The sequence below is a fragment of the Aotus nancymaae genome, unplaced genomic scaffold (assembly GCF_030222135.1).
Source record: "Aotus nancymaae isolate 86718 unplaced genomic scaffold, 86718_ANA_hifiasm-v0.15.2.pri h1tg000053l, whole genome shotgun sequence".
Lineage (NCBI taxonomy): Eukaryota > Metazoa > Chordata > Mammalia > Primates > Aotidae > Aotus > Aotus nancymaae.
This window is the reverse complement of record NW_026988467.1, coordinates 24,463,157-24,483,749: the sequence shown is the minus strand read 5'-3', so window position 1 is coordinate 24,483,749 and position 20,593 is coordinate 24,463,157. Positions and strand designations below refer to the sequence as shown.

Below are 20,593 nucleotides of genomic sequence, written 5' to 3'. Positions count from 1 at the left end.
AAGAACAATGACTGAAAACAAGTAAAATCATATATGTTGAGTTTGGAATGTATGATAGGATACTTTTATGGCTGGTACTTCTCTTTCCAGTTATCAAGCTGGTGCCCTCAAAAAGTACTGCAGTAGCACTACCTCTAGGTGGAAGTATTTTTTTTCTTTTGATAAAAATCAGATGATGACTTAGCAGTTAACAACTGCTTGTTAATTTAGTGGCTTTTGGATGCGTGCTATATCAACCCATAGGTCAGGTACTAGGAATATAAAGCACAATAAGAGATTGGCATCAGGATTGGCTGATTCAGCATTCCCTGTGGCAGAGAGTAGCTGCCCAGTGGTGCTGAATTCCCTGCCATCTTGACATTTCCACTGTCTCACAGGAGTTGTGTGATTTCTGACAACTGCTGGGACCTGTGGGATGAGCATAGGCAGGAGACTTTCATCACTTCTCAGAATGAAACTCCAGCTCTCATAGAGCTTCTCTACCCAGGCAGGACGAACTTGCATCTTGGGCATTTGTGGTCCACCTGATAGGTCAAATCTACAGTATTCTCTTGGCCCATTGTTGGGACAGCAGTGTGACCCAGGTTCTTAGAAACACCTGCGTCACAGCCTAGCAATGGGTCCAGCCTGCTCATGGGAGAATCCTTGTATGTACAGGTGGGAAATGAGGCTCCTTGAAGAATAGGACTACTTTATTTGGTTTAACTAGAGAAAGGCCAGTAAGAATTAGTGTCTGGTGTGGATTAATATATTTGTTTGACATCCATTGCAGTTTATATTCATTTGTTTAGCAATTATTTATATCTATTACTCTATTGGTATGTTAAATATATCATTCAAAAATAGAAATAAGAATATTAAAAGTCAATATAGGACCAGGCACAGTGACTCACTCCTAGAATCCTAGTACTTTGAGAGACCAAAGTGGGAGGATCATTTAAGGCCAGGAGTTTGAGACCAGCCTGGGCAACATAACAAGACCCCCATCTCTAAATAAATGTGAAGGAATGTGCTGTTTCCCAGTGATCATCTTGTGTTCCCCTAGAGCTGTGTGCGCCCCACTTTGGAGACCACTGCCCAGGGGGAATCCCTAGCCCCATTATAACACCCCACCACTCTGTGGCTTATTCCAGGGGTAAAGAAAACAAATGCATCCTGAGGCTAGTATCTCCCTGCTAATCTTCATTGTTATAATAAAATGGCCCGGCTCTGGCTCACACTTGTAATCCCAGCACTTTGGAAGGCAGAGGTGGGTGGATCACCTGAGGTCAGGAGTTAGAAACCAGCCTGGCCAGCATAGTGAAACCCTGTCTCTACTAAAAATACAAAAATTAGCTGGGTATAGTAGCACACAACTGTAGTCCCAGCTACTGGGGAGTCTAAGACATGAGAATCACTTGAACCTGGGAGGCGGAGGTTTGCAGTGAGCCAAGATGGTGCCACTGAACTGTAACCTGGGCCAGAGTGAGATTCCATCTCAAAAAAAAAAAAAAACATTCACAGTTGTGGCTTTCAAGCCCAATTTTCGCTGCTGTGAAATTTCTCACCACAGAATTTGGCTACTCAGCCCATTTTATAGGAACTGGTAGCCCTCTTCCACCCCTGCTTTTGTGGCTTTGTTATTCATCTTGCTCAATTTTGTAAATTGAGTAAATGCAAACACAGAAGTGAAAACTAGCCCCTTGGTGTTCTGTGCCAAGGAGGAACTGTCTTTCTTGCCCATTGCTTCTCCCTACAATACTTTCTCAGGTCCTCCTTTACAGTGCAGCTTGATCTCTCTGGAGAAGGACATGGAGCTGATGAGCAGATAAGAACTGGCCCAGCAGCGTGTAGGAGCCACTCAGTAGTCACCTGGAGAACTCCATGTTCGAGTATGGAGGCCCGGAGGCCTGGAAGGTGCAACTCACTTAAATTTGTATTAGATAACCAATGTATTTTAGATGAACAAATGATTTCCTGTTTAGGTGTCAATGAAGTCTTCCTCTGTGAGTGCAATGGCGCGATCTCAGCTTATTGCAACCTCCACCTCCCAGGTTCAAGTGATTCTCCTGAAATTACAGTAGCTGAAAACTACAGGTGGGCACCACCACCCCCAGCTAACTTGTGTATTTTTAGTAGAGTTTCACCACGTTGGTCAGGGTAGTCTCCATCTCTTGACCTTCTGATTCACTTATTCAGCCTCCCAAAGTGCTGGGATTACAGGCATAAGCCACTGCACCTGACCAAATTTTTTGTATTTTTAGTAGAGATGGGGTTTTGTAATGTTAACCAGTTTTGTTTTGAACTCCTGACCTCAGGTGATGCATCCACATCCACCTTCCAAAGTGCCACCATGCCCAGACGGAGTCCAGACAGCCCAGGGAGATGTTACGCAAAGAACACGCCCAGGGGCAATGCCTAGAAACTGGGGAAGTGGGCGTATGACCCTCTTTAGGATCCCATCTCAGCTGAGTATCAGATCATCTCTTTGTCTTCTGTCTTTGCTCACTGTGACTGCCTCAGTCCACAAACCAAAGTCCCACCACTTAGAGAAAATGTGGCCTGTGGTCTTTATCTCACTGAACAGGCCTTGACCACCTCTGAAAACTGAGTTAGTCTCTGCACGGACAAAGGCTTGTATTAATCTCCACTAAACAAGACAGTGAGTTGTTCTCTAATCTTACCACAAAACAAATAAACAAACAAAAAAAACAAGACAGTGAGGCCCGCAAAAACTTATCTCCACAGTCTAGGGACATGGTATATTTTTAACACTGGGATGTATCCTATGACTAGGAGACATTGGAGGGGTGGAAAGCATAGGCTTTGGAGGCAGGACAGCTACATGATCTTGCTCAATCATGATACACGTTTGTTAAATGTTTACTATGTGCCAGGCACTGTGCTAAATGCTTTACAAAGATTATCTCATTGGATCTTTAAAACAGTGAATCACCTGAGGTAGTAACTAGTTTCATTTGACATGTCAGAAAACTGAAACAGGTTAAAACAACTTGCTCATAGAAAGAAAAAAAAAAAAACTTGCTGATAGTCCTGGCTGGTAGGTAGCAAGCTGGGATCCTAACCCAGTCTCATAATTTCCAAGTCCTCACTCTTAATTGCAGCTGGTCAGCGTACTAACGTACTTGGCCACACAGACTCTTCCCTAATCTTAAAATCAGGCCATTCTGTACCTCAGAAAGTTGAGGACTTCGATATGGTTTGTAAGTGCCTGGCATATAGTCAGAACTTAATAAATGATAGCCGTTCTCATTTGTGTAGAAGCTCATTTTCATTCTATGATTTAAAAATGAAATAATCTTGGATAGTCACAACTCTTTCACCACCTGATGAAACCCACCAGCTTTCTGCAGCCTCAGGTCTCCATAAGGGTCTTCTTAAATTGGCTCCCCTCATTTCACCACCAGCTTTTGTGGGCCAAGGTCCTAAGATTCTGTTCTTGAAGCCAGATTCCCACACTAATTCATATGACCCCCATTTACCACATGCAGATCAGGCTAGGTGCTACAGAGACGAGGAAGACAGTCCAGGCCTCCCGGGGCTTAGAGCTTGGGGGTGAGAGTGGGGGTGGCAAACGTTAACAAAATCTCCCAGGCAGTGTGATCAGGATGGAATCCTCTTTACTGAGAGACACTGGTATCACCAAGGTTGGTGGCCTCTGATTCTCATCTGCACCCATCGGTGGGACAGCTGGGGCTGCAGGATTGAGGAACCCTGCTAGCTGCTCTGCATCTCAAGGCTCTGAGGCTGAGGGAGTCACGTGTGAGGTGTTAGGTCCAAACCAGCCCACCCTAAGTAGCAGGAATCTGGAAGCTGAAGGAAGCTGGTGCAGTGTCCATCAAATCAGTTCCCACAAAGCCATTCCCTGTGTGCACTTCAGTTTCTATGAGGCCTTGCCCGAGGTCTTTTAGAGGCTTATAACGGTTAGCTGGCATCAGATTCCCTGAGAAGCAGCAGTTAGGACGCATGGTTCCTCCAGAACTTAGATGGTTTTCTGAAAGCTCTCAAGTATTTCTTCATAATCATGTTCATCATCATCTGCAAAAGAGTCAATGACGATCTTTGACATTAGGCAAGTTCCTTCCCTTTAGGGCAGTTCCCTCACCTGTGCAGGGAAGGAGTTGGCCTGGATGCTCTAAGGTCCTCGCTAGCCTAGAAACCACAACTTGTCTCCACACTTTGCAGCCTTTTCATTTTCCTGTCTGCTGCAGGGAGGGTAGAGTGCTGGGGACTGAACTCACTTTCTGTGCCAAAGCTCTGGAGCCCTTGGGAAAGACAGTAGGGACCTTTCTGCCTGAGCCCACCCAAGAGACCTGTCCATCAAACTGGGACCACAGAAGGGTCTGTCCCTGGGCAGGGCCAGAGGCAAAAGAACCAGCAAGGTAGGGAGGGGAGACAAGGACATGGATGAGCGGCGCCCACAGGGACTCACCTAGATCCTGTGTTTGGGGCTTAGTGGGCCCGTGGCCCTTCTCGTGGCGAGGAATCTTGCTGCACATACTGGAGTTATCCTTGGTGAACTCTGGCAAGGTCTTAGCCTTGGGTTTGGGTAGCAGAGGGGGTTGCTGCAATCCTAAGACTTGAGAAGACTTTGGGAGAAAAAGCAGAAAGAAATCAGCAGGGTCTCAAATGGGGAAGCAGAGTCCATGAAAAACTGTCATTCACGTTAAGTGTCACTTCGTCTGCTTCTCTCTACTTCCTTTTCAGGCTATGGCTTCTCAAGACCCCTGGTGTTTTTGCTACAAGCATGTGAAATATTCTCTGGCAAGGGAGAAAGGGGTCAGGGTAGAAAATGAGGACAGGGTTGGGGGCTGGAGATGGTGTTCCTGGGATTCTCCACTTAGGAATTCCGTCAGTGTCCTTTAATTCTGTTGCTGAAGGGAAAAAAAGCAAAGTGGGGAGAGCTTAAGAAAGCAGCTGCAAAGCCTCCTGACAGTGCCTGAGCTGAGGAGGCCCAGCAGGAAGAGGACTTTCACTGCACTCCTCCGTGTGCCAGATGCTACGTAACATCTGCTCTTTAATCCTCAAGTCACCCTCTGAGTGGTTTCCATTCCCAGTTTGTGTAGGAGGAAGCGTGCCTTGTCAAAAGTCACGTGGGGTATCCGCAGCGAGGCCGAGGTTTGGACCCAGAGCCACGCCTGTAACCTCCAAAGGCGGCGGGTCTTCCTGCGACACCATCGCTTTACAGAGCATGCGGCACAGCTCCCCGATCAGCACCGATTCCGATGCAAGAAGGGGAAAAGTTGTGGTTCCAGGGCGACAGCAGTGACAGGGCACAGAGTGCCACCATCAGGAGCCAAGATACGGGCTGCGGTCTCTCAGTTCTGGGCAGTCCCCTTTCCTGCACTGGCACAGGCCTGTGTTTCAGATGAACCAGTCCAGCCATTGTCAGAAAATGACTTCCCCACCCTCACCCCAAGAAAAAAGCTCCTTCTGGGGCTGAGAGCACCCAGGAGTCATCTTGTAACTTCCACTGCCACCTGCTGCCTGTCACACATGACTAAATACGAGTCACCCAAGATCCCAAAACAGGAGCTGGTGACAGTAAAGGACTTTTGATCTGTCTCATCCCCTCCTGTTCTGAGCAGAGTACAGTAGTTGGACGCTCAGGCTGTGCGGCCCGACCCAATTACAAGCCCTGGCCCCGCCACTTGTTGGCTGCGCTGTACCTCTCACCTTCAACTGAAGGGAGATACCAGTATCTAACTCAGAAGCATCGTGACAGTAGTTGAGGCAAAGCCTATCAGGGGCCCGCCACAGAGTAAGCAGGTCATAGAAGGCAGCACAGCAGCAGCTGAGGATGGTATCGCAGGTCTACTGGTGAGAAAAAGAACGCCAGAGTCCCATGCACGAGCACCGAGTGAGTGAACCGGAACGTAAACTTAGTCTTTCTGACCCTGTGCCTGGCTCTTCCCTGCTCATCTGTGACTCTGGCTCGTTTCACGGTACTATTCCAGCCTTGGAGCGGGTAACGTCCCTACCCTCGCAGAACTCTTTCCAGCCAGTCTCAGATAGGACTCCCTAAAAGATGTGTCCTGAGCTACGTAGAGCACACAGTGGGAGTACAGGAGAGGAGGCAGGACCGCTGCTCCTGAACGGGAAATCTGAGCCCTGCCTTGCCTGTGAGCCTGAAGGAAGAACACTGCTAGCAGAAGGCCCGGGTGTGGGGGTCTGAAGCGGGAGTCCCGGTGCCATGAGGGAGCTGCGGGCACTTCCCTCGCTGGAGGGGTGCACAGCAGAGTGGTAGGAGATGGGTCCAGGAAGATGAGACAAGTCAGCTTATAAAGGACCCTGGCTGCCATGTTGAGGGGTTTGTATCATCCCACAGTAATGGGGAGCCACAGAAGATTCCAGAAGATGGAGCTGAGGCCCTTCAATGACCAAGAAAGGAGTTAGGATTTTCTGACAGCTGTTAAGAGGCTGCTGAAGCAGTTCAGGATAAAGATGATGAGGCTCGAACTAGGGAGTGAAGGCAGAGGTGGTGGACAGAGGAAAGCACCATGAACTTGGAGTTGGAATGTCCATGGCCAAGTTCAGTCCTGCCACTTACTAACAGGGACCCTGGGCGAGTCCTCATTTTCTCAATCATAACAGAGATAATCACACCAACCTCAGGACTGATTGTGAGATGGAATGAGAATAACGGGCTGCAATGTGTGCAGGCTTACAAACTGCAAGTTTACACAGTTGTAAGAGAAACATGACAGACAGACGTGACAGAAGCAGTGATCCCAATAAGTGATCCCCCCCGCCCGCTGGGATTATACTGGTACCTGGACGCCTCCCTTCTCGCTGCTGTGTCTCCGCTGCCCACGGAGTCCCTGACTTTTTGGGGGCCTTGGTGGAGGGGTTTGGATCTCACAGGCTGCTAACTTCCGAAGAGTGTAATAGAAGGTGTCTGGCAGCTCCTCCACTGTGGCTATGGGCACAGACCCCCCTGGCCGGTCTGGCTGCACCTCAGCCTCCACGACAGTCAGATCCAGCCACCGGGGAGGGATCTCAAAGCATATCCCAGGCTCAGAGTCCAGGCTGACCACCAAGAAGGGCTCTGTGATCTTCTCCTCCAGCTGCAGACCCAGTACAGCAGTCAGAGGGTCACTGGGGTAACTGGGATCCTTGACCATCACCCTGACCTCAAAAGGCAGTGAGAACTGAGCAATCAGATCCGCCAGGCTGTGGCGCCGGCTATTGCTCATCTCCTCCACAAAGCTGCCAGGGAAGTGGAGGGGCAGCAAGACCCGCTCTGGGCTCTCTGCCTCCTCTTCACACTCTTCCTCTTCATCCTCATTACTCAGCCGCTGACAAACCAAGACGTCAATGTCACTGCCCTGGGCTCCATGGGCCAGGCCAGGCCCCAGTACCTCCAGCCTGTCACCCACAGCCAGGGATGTGAACTCAGGATTCTCCTCTCTCTCGCCCTCACAGTCCTTTGTGGCCACCACCCGGAGTGGCCGGCCTGGCTGGAATGCACCCAGGAGGTCATAGGCCGTGGGGAACTCCCTCGGCCGCCGCCGCATCTTGCCCTGGTAGGCCCCTGACACCAGGAAGTACCTGGGCACCCTGTGGCCCTTGTTTGAGGCCAGGACCCGCCAGGGTGGTGAGGATAGGCCGTAGATGCAAAGCCTCTGGCCTCTCTTCAAGGAGCGCACCCACGGGCTGAGGAAGATGTGGCGCCCTTCAGGAACCTCCAGGATCTCCACGGACAGGGGGAAGGGGCCTTCCCGGGCCAGGACCTCACTCAGCAGCAGTGGTTGGATGAAGTGGATGTGCTGGGAGGAGGCGGTGACGTCCTCTACGTCGACCTCCAGGTTGGAGGGGATCTTGACAACGGTCCTGCGCACTGTTGAAAGGGGCAGCTCAGCGGCACGGCATGCCACCCCAGGAGTGGCCCCATCCTTGGCACAGAGGAATGGCTGGGTTGGCTGCCCCTCTCCTGCTGCCATCTTTTCCTTCCAATCAGAATCTTGCTATTGCACCACATTCCCACCCATGCTTTCCATTCAACCTTTTGAAAGAGGGTCTCGCTCTGAGTAGCTGGGACTACATACAGGCGTGCACCACCACGCCCGGCTAATTTTTGTATTTTCTGTAGAAGTGCGGTTTCACCATGTTAGCCAGGATGGTCTCCATCTGTTGACCTTGAGATACCCTTGCCTCAGCCTCCCAAAGTGCTGGGATTACAGGGTGAGCCACCGCGCCCGGCCTATTTTTCAACATTTATAAAATAGAATAGTACAGTGCTCCCCCATGGACCCATCACCCAGCTTCAACATTTAACTCATACCCCATCTGCTTCAGCCTGTGGCCCTTCCACTCCTGCTCTGCTGGGGCATTCTGAATCAGAATAACCACATTGGGCCATGTGTGACCATCTCAGTGTCTCTAAGAGGTGATCATTATTTCTAGAAAGATCACCACAGGCCGGGTGCAGTGGCTCACGCCTATAATGCTAACACTTTAGGAAGCTGAGATGGGCAGATTGCCTGAGCTCAGGAGTCTGAGACCAGTCTGGCCTACATGGTGAAACCCCATCTCTACTAAAAACACAAAAAATTAGGTGCGTGTAGTGGCTCATGCTTGTAATCCCAGCTACTCAGGAGGCTGAGGGAGGAGAATCATTCAAACTCGGGAGGCAGAGGTTGTAGTGAGCCAAGATCATGCCATTGCACTCCAGCCTGGGTGACAAGAGCATGAAACTTCATCTAAAAAAAAATTAGCCAGGTGTGGTGGTGCACACCTGTAATCCCAGCTACTCTGGAGGCTGAGGCAGAAGAATCACTTAAACCTGGGAGGCAGAAGTTACAGTGAGCTGAGATCATGCCACTGCACTCTAGCATGGGTGACAGACTGAGACTGTCTCAAAAAAAAAAAAAAAAAAAGGCAAAAAAAGGGCCAAGAGCGGTAGTTCACACCTGTAATCCTAGCACTTTGGGAGGCCAAGGTGGGCAGATCTTGAGGCCAGAAATTCAAGACCAGCCTGGCCAGCATGGCACATAGCAAAACCCTACCTACTAAAAATAGAAAAATTAGCTGGGTACGGTGGTGCGTGCCTGTAATCCCAGCTATTCCGGAGGCTCAGGCAGGAGTATCACTTGAACTGGGAGGTGGAGGTTGCAATGAGCCAAGATCCACCATTGCATTCCAGCCTGGCTGACAGCAAGACTCCGTTTCTTTTTCTTTCTTTTGTTTTTGAGGTGGAGATTTGCTCTTTGTTGCCCAGGCTGGAGTGCCATGGCACAATCTCTGCCCACCACAACCTCCGCCTCCTGAGTTCAAGTGATTCTCCTGCCTCAGTCCCCAGAGTAGCTGGGATTACAGGTGTGCGCCACCATGCCCAGCTACTTTTGTATTTTTAGTAGAGACAGGGTTTCTTCATGTTGGTCAGGCTAGTCTCAAACTCCCAACCTCAGGTGATCCGCCAGCCTCAGCCTCCCAAAGTGTTGGGATTACAAGCGTGCACCACCACACCCAGCCTAAGACTCCCTTTCAAAAACAAAAGATGAGATCTTGCTCTGTTGCCCAGGCTGGAGTGCAGGGGTGTGATCATAGCTCACTACAACCTTGAACTCCTGAGCTCCAGCAGTCCTCCTGCCTCAGCCTCTGGAGTAGCTGGTACTACAAGCACTATGCCTATGCCTAGCTAATTTTTTTTTTTGACACGGAGTCTCCTCTTGTTGCTCAGGCTGGAGTGCAATGGCACAATGTCAGCTCACTGTGACCTCTGCCTCCCGGGTGCAAGCAATTCTCCTGCCTCAGCCTCGAGTAGCTGGGATTACATGCATAGGCCACCACACCCAGCCCATTTTTGTATTTTTAATATAGATGGAGATTCTCCATGTTGGTCAGGTTGGTCTCGAACTCTTGACCTCGGGTGATCCGCCGGCCTGGGCCTCCCAAAGTGCTGAGATTACAGGTGTGAGCCACCGTGCCTGGCTGACTAGCTAATTTTTTTTTTTTTTTTTGAGACGGAGTTTCTCTCTTGTTACCCAGGCTAGAGTGCAATGGCGCAATCTCGGCTCACCGCAACCTCTGCCTCCTGGGTTCAGGCAATTCTCCTGCCTCAGCCTCCTGAGTAGCTGGGATTACAGGCACGCGCCACCATGCCCAGCTAATTTTTGTATTTTTAGTAGAGACGGGGTTTCACCATGTTGACCAGGATGGTCTCGATCTCTTGACCTTGTGATCCACCTGCCTCGGCCTCCCAAAGTGCTGGGATTACAGGCGGGAGCCACCGCGCCCAGCCCTGACTAGCTAATTAAAAAAAATGTTATAGAGATGAGGGTCTTGCTATGTTGCCTAGTCTGGTCTGGAACACCTGAGATCAAGCAATCCTCTGAAGTGCTGGGATTACATGCCTGAGCCATTGTGCCTGGCCTAGTTGAGATAATTTGAGCATCAATAAGAATAACTGCAGTGTAATACAGAGGGAGCAATCTGAAGTTCCTGCTGATCCGCAGGGATAGGGTGGGAGTGTCTTCCATCAGAGCAGCTCCCCGGGGCACCCCTCTTTCTCTCCTAACAGCCCCCATCATCCACCTGCCCAGGCAACTCACTGTGCATGATGGCTTCAATCTCATACGTGGGCCTCAGGGTCACATGGTCCCAGTGCAGGGTGGGGCAGGTGAAGAGCTGGTCCTTCGGTTCCTGCAGGGCCTGGAGCAGAGTTTGAGGAGCACTGGGTTCCAATATCCGGAAGGGCCCCCTCTGGTTTAGGGGCAGGTGCAGGATGACCCGCTCACCCTCTGTGACCAGGACGCAGCAGGCACAGGAGGTGTGGCGGCGCCGCACCACAGCCTCAAAAATGAGGACCTCGTCGGCAGTCACCACCCTGCCCTCTGTGACAATCCTGCAGGTCGACATGATGTAAACGGGCAGCTGCTGCTTGGAGCTCCGATCTGTGCCAAAGACCAGCTCCCCCAGGGTTTCGTAGCTCTGAGAGGTCCTGAGGGGGATGAAGTGGCCTGTGGGGGACAGCAGAGAGTCGGAAGGTCATTGTGGGGTGTCAGGGTGGGGTCAGCCTTTGCTAGGTCTGGCCCTCAGTCTGGCCCTGCAGATGACCCAGCCAGAATCCCCCGGGGATAGGTGTCAAGGAAGGACTTGCGTCTGGACATCCGGGCTGCAGGGCTGAGGGACACAGGGCAGAAAGTGGTGGTGCCTGAAGGGACAGAGAGATGCAGGAAGTAGGGTCTGTCACTAGAGACAGAATGGAAGAGGGTCATATTCCCTGGCAGACACACTAGACTTCCACACTCCTAGCTCCTAGCATGCCTCTGACTTTGCCATCTGACCTTTTCTCCAGATGCCTCCCCACAGCTCCAGTGCCACTCATCCAAAACCTATGGCCCCATCCTGCAGCAATGCCACCCTCCCGCTCTCCCAAACTAACATCCCAGAGCTAACGGCTAGAGCCGCCTCAGACCACCCACTTCACCCCTGCATCCTGCCGATGCTGGCTGCCTGACTGCCCCCGCACCTCCTCCCTCCTGCCCCCACCCATTCTGCCACCAGCTGGCCTCAACACGTCCCCCTTCCAGACCTGGTACTGCTTCTGGAAGCGGGCTTCTCCTGCCCTAGACCCACAACCTGAAGCTAATCGAGAAAACACCGCACAAGCTGAGACTGAGGGATATTCTACACAAGTACTGGTCTAGATGCTTCAAAACATCAACGGCAAGAAAAAGGCAGAGGAATGTTCCAGCCTGAAGGAGAATGAAGAAATGGGACAACTGGGCCAGGCGTGGTGGCTCATGCTTGTAATCCAAGCACTTTGGAGGCCAAGGCGGGTGGATCACCTGAGGTCGGGAGTTCAAGACCAGCCTGACCAACACAGTGAAACCCTGTCTTAAAAAAAAAAAAGAAAGAAATAGGACAACTGAATATGATGTGTGATCTACGACTGGACTCTGGATTGAGGGGAAAACTGCTATAAAACATATCATATCAAGATAGTTGCTGGAATCCAAATATAGACCGTGGATTGGACACTAGTGCTGCACCAAAATTACATTTCCTGAATTTCATCATTGAATCATGGGAGTGAATGTTCTTGTTTTGGGGAGATACTATAATATTTACGGGTAATATATAGATGTAAAAGGGATCATGTCTGCAATTTACTCTCAAATGGTTCAGAAAAAACACACCCATATGTACACATATCGTAATACATTCATGTGTGTGTGTGTGTGTGTGTGTGTGGAGACAGAGGGAGAAAGCACGTGTCGCAAATGTTTAACACATGATGGGGGAAAAAAATAGGGAAAAATAGGGAAACCTGATGCCATTTTGGCCAGACACAATGGCTCACCCCTGTAATCCCAGCACTTTGGGAGGTTGAGATGGTCAGATCACTTGAGCTCAGGAGTTGGAGACCAGCCTGGGCAATATGGCAAACCCCATCTCTACCAAAAATACAAAAAATGTGGAGTGTGGTGGCTCATGCCTGTAATCCCACCACTTTTGGAGGCTGAGGCAGGTGGATCACAAGGTCAGGAGTTTGAGACCAGCCTGACCAATATAGTGAATCCCTGTCTCTACTAAAACACACAAAAAATTAGCCAGGTGTGGTGGGGCACGCCTGTAATCCCAGCTACTCGGGAGGCTGAGGCAGTAGAATTGCTTGAACCCAGGAGGTGGAGGTTGCAGTAAGCTGAGATCACACCAGGGCATGGTGGCACAGGCCTGTAGTCCTAGCTACTTGGGAGGCTGAGGCAGGAGGATTGCTTCAGCCCTGGAGATGGAGTTGCAGTGAGCTGAGATCAAGCCACAGCACTCCAGCCTGGGAAACAGAGCAAGACTATCTCAAAAAAAAAAAAAAAAAGAATCTGGATAAAGGGTGCACAGGAGTTCTAGCAAATTCTAGTTCTGTAAGTTTAACATTATCTAGAAAAAAGACTCAAATACAAAATATATTACCTCCATATTAAAAACCATCATTGGGGCCAGAGGTGGTGGCTCACACCTGTAATCCCAACACTTTGAGAGGCCAAGGCAGGAGGATGGCTTTAGCCCAAGAGTTTGAGACCAGGCTGGTCAACATAACGAGACCCTGTCTCTACTAAAGACAATACAAAACACCTAATTGGCTCCTCAGCCTTCAAAATTAAAGAACAGTGTCAGCACACCATACAGCCCCCAGATAGTCTGGTTCCTGCAGCTTCCCCAACAACTTGACCCAAACCCGGAAGCCACACTCTACAGCATCTGGCAGGCAGCCACATAAGAGCCAGTCCTCAGGGTGCCTGCTTTGTCCCAGGCACACTTTTTTATGAGACTGAGTCTCATTCGGTTGCCCAGGCTGCAACCTCTACCTCCCAGGCTCAAGTGATTCTCATGCCTCAGCCTCCCAAATAGCTGGGATTACAGGTGCCCCCCACCACCCCTAGCTAATTTTTGTAATTCTAACAGAGATGGGTTTTCACTGTGTTGGCCAGGCTGGTCTCGAACTCCTGACCTCAAGCGATCTACACGCCTCAGCCTCCCCAAAGTGTCTGGATTACAGGCGTGAGCCACCAGTCACCATGCCCAGCCTGTCCCAGGCACCCCCTTTCTAAGTGCTGTATACGTATCAGCTCATTTCATCCTCACATAATGCCTAATCACCCTCACTACAGAAGAGGAAACTGAGGCCCAGAGAGGTCCCAGGAACTTGCCTACCTTGCCCAAGGCCAGAGCTAGTAGCCAGCAGAGCTGGGATTTGATTCCAGGCCGCTGGCTTCAGGGTCCAGGCCATGGTCCACCACACTACATGCCTCTTAAAATAACTTAGCTCCTTGGGGTTTCCTGAGCACCAAATGTGCACGTGCCATTCCCTCTGGCTGGGATCTTTCCTTTGGCTCAGGTGCCACCTCCTCCAGGAAGCCCTCACAGACCTGAGGCAAGTTACTCTTGCTCAGAGCCCTCTCTAAAGCTTATACCTCCTTTTACTGTTGCCCTCCTCTCACTGTCACCCTGGAAGCTCCCCACTGGAGAGGGTGGCACCTGGTTCATCCTGAGCCCCACAGCCCCCCACACAGCTCGGCACACATGGGCATCTGCAGCCGTTTGGGGAGTTAATGTGTAGAGTGAACAGACAGGCATCTGGACAAGACGTGCAACAGAAGCCAATGTGATGACCAGAGACCGAAAGGGAGAGGGCGCAACCTCTGCATTCAGAGGATTGCAGACCCTCCGAGGACATCCCCACCCTCAAGCCAGGGTCATGGTGGATTTGAAGGCCTCGTGAGCAAACCCCAGAGAGGAGGCAGTGACTGCTGGATTTGGCAAGCCCTCAAGCAGCCCTTGAGTGTGCCAGGAAGGTGCCAGGGCTCGTGGGGAGGCAGAGGTGGCCACCTTACCCTGGAAGTCGGGGTCAATCGTCCTGACCACCATTTTCATCTTCGGGTTTTCATAGATCACATATTGGAGGCGAACCTGGGTGACCTTGACCAGGTCCCCCGTGCAGAGGCAGCACTCTTTCCCCTCGATGTCATAGATGGAGCCTGCGAAGACATGGACTCAGTTTCCCCGCTATGCAAGAGCCAAGCGGGGGGCAGCCTGTGCTCCAGTGCCCAACAAGCTCTGCTGTCACACCTTTGCACATGGTGCCTGCTGCCTGGCATGCCCTGCGGTCGTCCCTCCCTCATGCTCACAGGTTCAGCCGTCCTTAGCTGTCCGTGTGCCCCTCTGTGGCGCCCTTCTCTGGCCTTTTTCACATCCCCGTGCCTCCTACACTGAGTTCCCAGGTACGGCTGATCCCTCTCATCACTGCAGCCGGCACAGGGCTTGGCCTCTGGGTGTGTGGTAAGTCCACAAATCAGTCAATAACCCAGTGAATCACCCTCTCTGAGCCTGATTTTGTCGCTGTACACTAAAGGAATCTCAATTCCCAAAATTAGGCTCAGAGAGGGGTCAGTGGCTCCCTGCAGGTCACCCGGAGCCCAGCCCCCCCAGCACCCTGGAGAATAGGGGGGCACCGACAGAGTGAGGCCCAGTGGGCAAGGTTCTGCTTTCCTGGTTTAAAGTGTGTAAGCAGTGTCGAGAACACAGAAGGTGCCCAATAAATATCTATTATCTGCATGTGGAGGGCACAGGCTCTCCATCAGCTGATGAAGGAGGACAGACTATATGGCAGGTGGCCCTGAGCCCACCTGACCCTAGCCCCTCCCACAGGGCAGCCCCAACAGACTCCTTCACATCACCCCTGAGAAACTGATGAAAATCTCCCCGCGTATCCCCAGGAAAATGGCAACAGGTCATAAAGCACAGTTCTGTCTAGCCTAATGTCAGGGCATGGGCCTTCCAGACTGGTGAGAACAGAAGCTGTGGTGCTATAGTTATCTGGCCCCGTGCTAAGGGCTGCTGACGCATCATCGCATTTAAAACTTATGACTGGGATCTTGGACTCTTTGGACCCTCCCTCCAGCCCAGCCTCGCTAGCTCCGCCTCTAACTCAAAATGCCTGTCTGGGGCGGTGGAAACAAGTGTGGGGCCTGCTGGCGGACTGTGTACCACGCAGAAGAGGTGCAGTGTGATGGCAGGAGCTTCCACCGCTGTTGCTTTCTCTGCATGGTTTGCAGGAAAAATTTAGATAGCACAACAGTGGCAATTCACGATGAAGAGATCTACTGCAAATCCTGCTATGGAAAGAAGTATGGGCCAAAAGGCTACAGTTACGGCCAGGGCGCTGGCACGCTTAACATGGACCGTGGCAAGAGGCTGGGCATCAAACCAGAGAGTGTTCAGCCTCACAGGCCTACAACAAATCCAAACACTTCTAAATTTGCTCAGAAATACAGAGGTGCTGAGAAGTGTTCCAGATGCGGGGATTCTGTATATGCTGCTGAGAAGATCATTGGAGCTGGAAAGCCCTGGCACAAAAACTGTTTCCGATGTGCAAAGTGTGGGAAGAGTCTTGAATCAACAGCTCTGACTGAAAAAGAAGGTGAAATCTATTGTAAAGGATGCTATGCAAAGAACTTTGGGCCCAGGGGATTCGGCTATGGCCAAGGAGCAGGGGCTCTTGTTCATGCCCAGTAAGGTGTAAACCCAGAACTAATCATCTGAGAATCTCTTCATAATCTAGGCACAGATAAATCTTTAACACTAAACTACTACTGTGAAATTCTACCAGCATTAAGTACTGTATATTACCCTGTACTTGGATAGGCTGGCTAACTCGTAGGAAGAGAGCACTGTGTTGTATCCTTTTGCTTTGTTCACCAGCATTTTGGGGGAACATTTCTTTTACTTTTTAAATAAAACTTCAGCTCGAAAAAAAAATAAATAAATAAAAATAAAACTTATGACTGCTCTTTCAGAGACAGGCAGTTTCAATTTCCTAAATAATGTAATAGCTGGCCAGGCATGGTGGCTCAGGCCTATAATCCCAGCTCTTTGGGAGGCTGGTGCAGGCAGATCACTTCAGGTCAGGAGTTCAAGACAAGCCTGGCCAGCATGGTGAAACCCCCTCTCTATTAAAAATACAAAAATTAGCCAGGTGTGGTGGCAGGTGCCTGTAATCCAAGCTACTTGGGAGGCTGAGGCAGGAGAATTGCTTAAACCCAGGAGGCGGAAGTTTCAGTGAGCTGAGATTGAGCCACTGCACTCCACCCTGGGTGACAGAGCGAGACTCCACTTAAAAAAAAAGAAAATTATATATATGTTAGCTGGGCGTGGTGCAGGCGCCTCTAATCCCAGCTACTTGGGAAGCTAAGGCAGGAGAACAGCTTGAACTCAGGAGTCGGAGGTTGCAGTGAGCTAAAGTCAATCTGGGTGACAGAGGGAGACTCCATCTCAAAAAAAAAGACAGGAAAGAAAGAAAGAAAAGATTTTAAAATAAATAAATAAATAAATAAATAAAAAGGCCGGGCCGGGCATGGTGGCTCACGCCTGTAATCCAAGCACTTTGGAAGCCAAGGTGGGAGGATCACATGAGGTCAGGAGTTCAAGACCAGCCTGACCAACATGGTGAAACCCCATATTTAGAATAAATAAATAAATAAAAGAGAGAGAAGGATATAAAGAAAGAAGGAAAATAAATAAAATAGAGAGAAGGCAAGAAAGAAAAAAGGAAAAGAAAGAAAGAAGAAAAGAAAAGATCAGGTAATAGGAATCAGAACTAGAAGTTATGGCTGGCTGTGGTGGCTCACACTTGTAATCCCAACACCTTGGGAGGCTAAAGTAGGAGGATTGCTTGAGGATAGGAGTTCAAGACCAACTTGGGCAACAGACCCCCATTCCTTTTTTTGAAACAGGGTCTCACTGTCGCCCAGACTTTGGGAGTCTGAAGCAGGAGGGTCACTTGAACTCAGGGGTTTGAGACATGCTTCTAGGTAACATAGTGAGACTGTGTCTCTACACAAAATAAAAAAATCAGTTGGATGTGATAGTACATCCTTGTAGTCCCAGTTACTCGAAGGCTGAGGTGGGAGGATGGCTTGAGGCTGGGAGGTTGAGGGTGCAGTGAGCTGTGAATGCACCTCTGAGACAGTAAGACCCTGTCTCAAAAAAAAAAAAAAAAACAACAGGATCTGTGTTGCACAAGTGGTCTATGTTTCATTACACACAAAAACCAGGGCCTGGTGTGGTGGCTCATGCCTGCAATCCCAACACTTTGGAGGCTGAGGCAGGCGGATCATCTGAGCCCGGGGATGTGTGACCAGCCTGGGCAATGTGACAAAACCCCATATTTACAAAAAATACCAAAATTCGCTGGGCGTGGTGGTGCACGCCTGTGGTCCCAGCTTCTCAGGAAGCTGAGGTGGGAGGATCATGAGCCCAGGAGGTCAAGGCTGCAGTGAGCTGTGAAGGTTCCGCTCCACTCCAGCCTGAGCAGAGCCAGACTCTTGTCAAAAAAAAAATAAAAACCTAGAGTTGAACCCATGGCATTTGCCTCCAGAGCCAGCGCTCCTAACCACGAAGCCAACCACCTCCCAGTGCCCTGCCAGACGCCTGCCCCTATTGGCATGGCCATCTGTCCTCCACACTCACCCCGCACACCCACACCTCGTCAGAGCCTTCTCTAGTCACCATAACCCTGACTTCCACCACCCCGCCTCAGCCAGGATGAGGAAACTGAGGTTTGCGACACCAGCAGGCAAGAGTGCTGGGAGGACAGAGACGCTTGGTTGGAATCGGGGAAGAGCAAACAGATGAGGCGCCTGCCTGCACGAAGCCCCTGGAGGTAGAGACAGAATTTGAATCCAGATCCACCAGATTCACAAGCAGACCTGGAGAGACCCATTGTGAGGTGGTGGCCCCCTGCGGGACCCACCATGCGGGACCTCCTTGCTCTGGGACCCCCAAACACTCTGTTGGAAGCAGCTGTGGCATAGCGAGGTTTTCTGCAGCCAGGGAACGGGACGGGACAGAAGCCTCAAGCCTCAGTTCGCTCTCTAAGGAAGGAACCCGCACCCCACACAGCATGTCTCTCCTCCACCTTCCATCTCCCCCACTTAGTGGCCCACGGGTCCTCCCTCCCCACAGAGCAGCCCTGGCCACCCAACCCCTGTGCTGTCCTCCCCTGCCTTCCACTGTCTGTCAGTCCCTCAACTCTTGCTCTTTCAGGCAATGAATAGTGACTTTGCGCCTGCTGAGTGCCCATCCCTGTGATCCAGGCCACTGCCGACAGGTGGTGGATGTATGGGCGTGCAGGGAGCAGAGAGCCGGGAAGGCTTCCGGGAGGAAGCGCCATGTAAGCTGAGAACTGAATAGCTGACCAAATCAAGTACCGCCCACGGTCAAGCAGAGGGCCAAGGTGGACGCAGGGACTGAAGGAAGGCAGTGTAGAGGATGGCCAGTGCGAGGAGTGGAAGGACAAAGTCGGGAAGACTACTGACCCCGCACTTGAGAATCAAGACGCAGTCACGACCACTAGCGCCCTAATGCGGCGTTCCGGCGCGGTCGGACCTCCGTCCCATGCGCACCGCGGGGCCGCCTCGGGGTGGCTCCTTTGCATTCACCTTTTCATCACCACCCTCGGGGCAGGTCGGCGGTCCCCATTCCACGAAAGCAAAAGCTGTGATCCAGAGAGGTTGAGTGCGGCCCCAAATCACACAGCTTGGCCAGTGACAGCATCGGGATTTGAACCCGGGCTGTTCCCCGGATTGCTAACGCCCTCTCGGGAGTCTCTGCCCCCGCCCCACAGCTAGGGCGAACTCGGAGGGTTTCCAGCCCCTGCTTACTCGAATAGTAGTACCCAGAGGAGACTCGCAGCACGCGCGGGAGGGAGGCGAGGTCCAGGGTGCGTATGAAGTCCTGCAGCGGTATGGGTTCCATGGTGCCCGTGTCTCTCTGGGCTCAGACTGAGGGGCTAGCAGGCGCGCGGCCCTGAAGAGCCCTGAAGCCCCGCCTCGCCCTCGCCCCGCCCCGCCCGCCCGCGGGAGCCCTGCAGCCCCGCCCCACCGATGCCCCGCCCCACCGATGCCCCGCCCCGCGGACCCCCGCCGTACCCCATGGGGGAGGGGCGCTGATGAAGATGCAGAAGTCCCAGACGCCCCTTCAGAAGTGCTCCCAGTTGCAACAAGGCCCATCTTGTTCTGCGGCTCATAGGAGGGACATAGCCCTGCCCTTTGGTTTGAGGAGGAAGATGGAGTGTCAGGGTTCCTGAATGTCCCTCCGGGACCCTCTATGGTCCTCTATCAGACACCTCCTGGTAAAGGGGAACTCGTTATCTCTCCGGGACTCTAATACGCTTTCCACAATTATTGCCTACGTTGGCCTCGAACTCCTGGACTCAAGTAATCCTCCCACCGCGGCCTCCCAAAGTGTTGGGATCACAGGCTTAAGCCACGACGCGTCTCGCCGATTCTCGGTAAAAAATCTTCCTAAGGCTAAAGCAAAATCTGATTAGGAAGCGGACCAACCACTTATCCTGACCCCGAAGACACAAGATAAGTCTTTTCCATTTTCCTATCCCTCAGGAGTCAGACCAACATAGGTTCAACTCACAGCTCCCCTCTTGTTCCTTATGTGATGTCAGGCAAATCACTTTGCTTGAGCCTCAGTTTCCTACTCTCTAAAACAGAGAGAAGGCCGGGCACGGTGGCTCACACCTATGATCCCAGCACTTTGGGAGGCTGAGGAGGACGGATTGCCTGAGCTCAGGAGATCGTGACCAGCTTGGGCAACACGGTGAAACCAGATATCTACTAAAATAATACAAAATATTATCAGGGCGTGGTGGTGTGTGTCTATAGTCCCAGCTACCCAGGAGGCCGAGGCAAGAGAATTGCTTGAACCCAGGAGGCAGAGGTTGCAGTGAGCCGAGATCACGCCACTGCATTCCAGCCTGGGAGACAGTCGGAGGCTCCATCTCAAAACAAAACAAAACAAAAAAAGCAGAAGAGGCTGGGCGTGGAGGTTAATGCCTATAATCCCAGCACTTTGGGAGACCAAGGCGGGAGGATCACTGCGTGTTATAAAATAAAATAAAATAAGGCTGGGCGCGGTGGCTCATGCATGTAATCCCAGCACTTTGGGAGGCTGAGGCAGGTGGATCGTCTAAGGTTAGGAGTTCAAGACCAGCCTGGCCAACATGACAAAACCTTGTCTCTACTAAAAATACAAAAAATTAGCCGGGCATGGTGGCCCGCGCCTGTAATTCCAGTTACAC

General features: G+C 51.3%; 2 protein-coding genes across 2 annotated transcripts; one reads left to right on the top strand and one right to left on the bottom strand.

Annotated features, from left to right (window-relative positions):
* Window positions 1-2,710: 2,710 nt before the first annotated feature.
* LOC105708332 (protein THEMIS2-like) lies at window positions 2,711-19,313 on the bottom strand. The gene is made up of 6 exons (XM_064363546.1): window positions 19,164-19,313; window positions 14,337-14,480; window positions 10,554-10,961; window positions 6,774-7,840; window positions 4,433-4,589; window positions 2,711-4,038 (listed from the first exon to the last, which is right to left on the bottom strand). The coding sequence occupies exons 1-6, from the start codon at window positions 19,255-19,257 to the stop codon at window positions 3,983-3,985; spliced, it is 1,926 nt and encodes a 641-aa protein (XP_064219616.1). The 5' UTR covers window positions 19,258-19,313; the 3' UTR covers window positions 2,711-3,982.
* LOC105708587 (cysteine and glycine-rich protein 2-like) lies at window positions 15,436-16,050 on the top strand. The gene has a single exon (XM_064363548.1). It carries the CDS (start codon window positions 15,436-15,438, stop codon window positions 16,015-16,017), a length of 582 nt encoding a protein of 193 aa, XP_064219618.1. The 3' UTR covers window positions 16,018-16,050.
* Window positions 19,314-20,593: the final 1,280 nt, after the last annotated feature.